This window comes from Myotis brandtii, unplaced genomic scaffold (assembly GCF_000412655.1).
Source record: "Myotis brandtii unplaced genomic scaffold, ASM41265v1 scaffold691, whole genome shotgun sequence".
Classification (NCBI taxonomy): Eukaryota; Metazoa; Chordata; class Mammalia; order Chiroptera; family Vespertilionidae; genus Myotis; species Myotis brandtii.
The window spans coordinates 1,030,342-1,034,269 of NW_005370704.1; the positions used below are offsets into that span (position 1 = coordinate 1,030,342).

The 3,928-nt window shown below is 58.0% G+C and overlaps 1 protein-coding gene across 1 annotated transcript in view; it reads right to left on the bottom strand.

Moving 5' to 3' along the window:
* The window catches only part of ZMYND19 (zinc finger, MYND-type containing 19), a 6,343-nt gene that overhangs the window by 784 nt on the left and 1,631 nt on the right, over positions 1-3,928 (bottom strand). Inside the window, exons 4-6 of the mRNA XM_014529694.1 lie at positions 3,251-3,391; positions 254-434; positions 3-127 (exon numbers count right to left, since the gene is read on the bottom strand). Coding sequence (XP_014385180.1) covers positions 3-127; positions 254-434; positions 3,251-3,391 — 447 coding nt within the window. The remainder of the gene's footprint in view (positions 1-2; positions 128-253; positions 435-3,250; positions 3,392-3,928) is intronic.

The window sequence follows — 3,928 nt, forward strand, 5'->3', positions numbered from 1 at the left end:
GCTCCTGCTGGAAGGGGCGCCGCTTCTCCCGACAGTGCTTCTTGTGGGCGGGCCAGTCCTTCTGCTGGCACTGCGAGCCGCAGTACCGGGCCACCTGGCAGCGCCCGCAGATGTTGAACTCCCGGAGCTGAAAGCAGAGCAGGTGGCCTCTTGGTCCCGTGGAAGGACTACCTCCGATGGGAGGACCTGGCCCCCGGCCCCGCGGCTGAGGAGGCCCGAGGGGCCCAAGGGGACGGGAGTGGAGCGGCCGTACCTGCTTCTCGATCATCGTGCAGGGCGGGTAGTGGCACTCGTAGTAGGTGCAGGAGCTCTCCTCCTCCTCCACCACGTCCCCGTTGGCGTTGTAGTACCGCGTGGCGCTCAGCGCGGGGAACTGCTCCTCGATGGGGTCCGTGGGAAGCTGCTGGATTGCGAGCCAGTACAAGCTCTGCTCCCTGAAGGAGAAGGGGCCCAGCTCCAGGCACAGGGGAGGAGGCAGGACCCCAGGATGGCCACCTGTGTCCTCTTGCTCAGGAGACCCCACCCGCACTGTGGGCTCATCTCCACGTGACCCACTTTGTAGCACGTGGTCTCCCCACTGAAAGGCACAGAGCAGGGCTGGGTCTCCTGCACGAGGGCCACGCAGGCATAGGACCCAGCCTCAGGACCCAGCCGAGCCCGCCACCCGAGCTGGCAGGCAGTCCCCTCCCTGCTCAGGGCCCCAGCAGTGCCTGCTTCTGCCTCCGGTTGCTCCTCCTGCCCCGATGCTGTGCTGCCCCGCCTCCTTCTAAACACCGGTCTGTGTGAGTGGACAGCAGGGCTGCAACCGGGCTCCAGAGCGAGGCGCCCTGACAGGCAGCACCGTGACCTTCCAGAGAAGTTTAACCCCCAGGCCTGTGGGGATTCGGGTAAAAGAAGGAAGGGGCCCTGGCCAGTGTGGCTCAGTGATTGAGCATCGACCTAGGAACCAAGAGGTCACTGGTTCGATTCCCAGTCGGGGCACATGCCCGGGGTTACAGGCTTGATCCCCAGTGTGGGGCGTGCAGGAGGCAGCCAGCGGGTGATTCTCGCTCATCATTGATGTTTCTATCTCTGTCTCCCTCTCCTTGTATTTTTGTAAAAATCAATGAAAACATTTTTTAAAAAAAAAAGAGGAAAGGGAAGGGTCACCCTCACCTAACACCATACACAAAAATTAACTCAAAATGAACCAAGGACCTAAACAAAAGACCTCAAACACAAGATCTCTCAGACTCAAACACAGGACAGAAGCTGCACTACCTTGACTTGGCAACGATTTCTTGGATATGACACCAAGCCACAGGTGACAAAGAGAAAACAGACACACTGGACTTCACAAAATCTAAAAATTTTGTGCATCAAAAGATACTGTCCAGAGTAACCCACGAAACGAGGGAAAGATTTGCCAACCATAGGCCTGATCATGGATTACAGAGGACATGAAGAACTGCAATTCAACAAAATAACACAATTTTCAGGCAAAGAATCTGAACACACATTCTCCAAAGACATACAAATGGCCCAAAAGCCCATGAAAATATGCTCAACATCACTCCTGTCGGGAAAATGCAAAACTACAATGAGATACCGACTCACACCAGCCATGGCTGCTATTAAAAACAAACAAACTACCCTGACCGGTTTGGCTCAGTGGATAGAGCGTTGGCCTGCGGACTTGGGGGTCCCAGGTTCGATTCCGGTCAAGGGCATGTACCTTGGTTGCGGGCACATCCCCAGTAGGGGGTGTGCAGGAGGCAGTTGATCGATGCTTCTCTCTCACTGATGTTTCTAACTCTCTATCCCTCTCCCTTCCTCTCTGTAAAAAATTGATGAAAAATATATTTTTAAAAAAACATACTTTATTGATTTCAGAGAAGAAGGGAGAGGGAAAGAGACAGAAACATCAATGATGAGAGAGAATCATTGATAGGCTGCCTCCTGCATGTCCCCCACTGAGGACCAAGCCTGCACCCCAGGCACGTGCCCTTGACTGGAATCAAACCCAGGACCCTTCAGTCTGCAGGCTGACGCTCTATCCACTGAGTCACACCAGCCAGGGCTCTTTCCCTTTTTGTTTTTAATTTATTGATTTGAGAGAGAGAGACAGGAAGGGGGAGAGAGATACATGTCTTGTTCCACTTATTTGTGTATTCATTGGTTGAGTCTGTAGGAAACTTGCCCATCAGGCCAATGCTCCAACCCAGCAGTCGCCAACCTCTCGGACCTCACAGACCACCAGCGATCCGTGGGCCACCGGTTGTCGACTGACCTATCAGCCAACTGACCTATCAGCCAGGGATCTGTCACTTTCAACCAAAAATCTAGGAGGATAACTATTACAGAAGGGTCAGTTTCCCTCAAGATCAGGGAATTTTAGGGCCATTCTCTATCATCAGAGGAGAGAACGCAGAGGCTTGGCCCCAGCCCTGCCCCTCTCGTCCTGAGCGCCTGGGGACCACCCCTACACCTGGCCTCTGCACCCTGCCGCTCCCACGTCCGCAGCTCAGGCTCTGGCAAGACCGTGAGGATGACAACTGCGCAGTCACCGTCTCACTGACGTCTGTCTGCTGGGAGTCACCACCACCGCCGGGAACAGCTGCCCAGAGGCCTGAGGACACGCAGAAACCCCAGGGAGCCCTCTGAGCCTGGAATGCACCTGTGGCCAGAGACACCCTGGCTCGTGTCAGCAACCAGTGTCAGCTCCCAGCCCCTGTCCTGCTGCTGGTCCCCCCGCTCTTCCAAGGGCTCCACGAAGCTCAGAGCTGGACGCCCCCCGGGCCACAGGAACTGCCCTCAGAGCAGCCTTCCCACCAGGCGGATGCCTGCGCTGTCCTGAGGTAAGCGCTGTTTGCAGGACTCAGAGAGGAGAGCACGCCCCCAGTCCACGCTGCCTGCTTCCCTCAACCACTGCGTAAACTGCTGGGCAAGGAGCGTGACAGAAAGCCCCGTCTGTGTGCACAGCGAGCTGCAGACACCTCACCTGCCTCGGGGACAGGGCGCAGTCCTGCCACCTGCAGGCGTCCAGCCCAGACAACGCTGCTCCCGACAGCCCGTCATCGGTGACCCTCCCAAGGAGAGAAGCATCAGGACCTCACCCGCCGCCAAGAACAGGAGGTCCCCCCACGTCGAGGGACAACAGCAAGGTCCCTGAACCCCAGCAGCATCAGAGCAGAGCGGGGGCGTGGGCCTGGTGACGAGAGCGGGCGGTCCTCAGCGCCGCCCTGCCGCCTGGCCAGCTGGGAAGACCCACCTCTGTTTGCTGGAGGTCTCCTCCGCTTTGGGCCGCCAGCCCCACGGCACCAGCTGCAGGTTGTCCAGGCGATTGTCCACGGTCACCGCGTTGAGATGCACAACCTGGAAGCCGGGAGCGATGCCGCCCCTGTGCCGCTCCCTAGAGACAAACACTCTTCGACCCGCCTCCAGACAGCCCCACGTGTCCGCCACGCGATCTGAACTGCCCCTCGCACACTGACGGGCACAAGCCAGGAGTGACGATGCCCAGGGGACCCCAGGGTGCCAGTCCGTGGCCCAAACAGGACCAGACAGGTTGACAGTTTAGCCCTTGGATGGAAGAGCTGGGTGGGCTGCAGGGAGCCAAGGCTGGAACCCCAAGCCCTGCAGCACAGTCTAGAGACGCCCCTCTGAGCAGCCCCCCTGTGCACACCAAGGAAGGCCGCCGCTTCCCCACGTCAGCGAGAGCCGGCAGGCATATTAGCATAACCAATGGACACAGACACTGGGGCGGTGGGGGCTTGCCCGAGGTGGGAATGGCTTGGGGGGGTGTCAATCGGGGGAAAAAGAAGACACATGTAAAACTTTAGACAATAAAAAAATAATAAAAAAGAAAGAGCCGGCAGGGACCAGACCCCACCCACCCTGGGAGCTGCGAGCAGAAGAGCACGTGGTCTGGAGACCTAGGCGGCCGCTG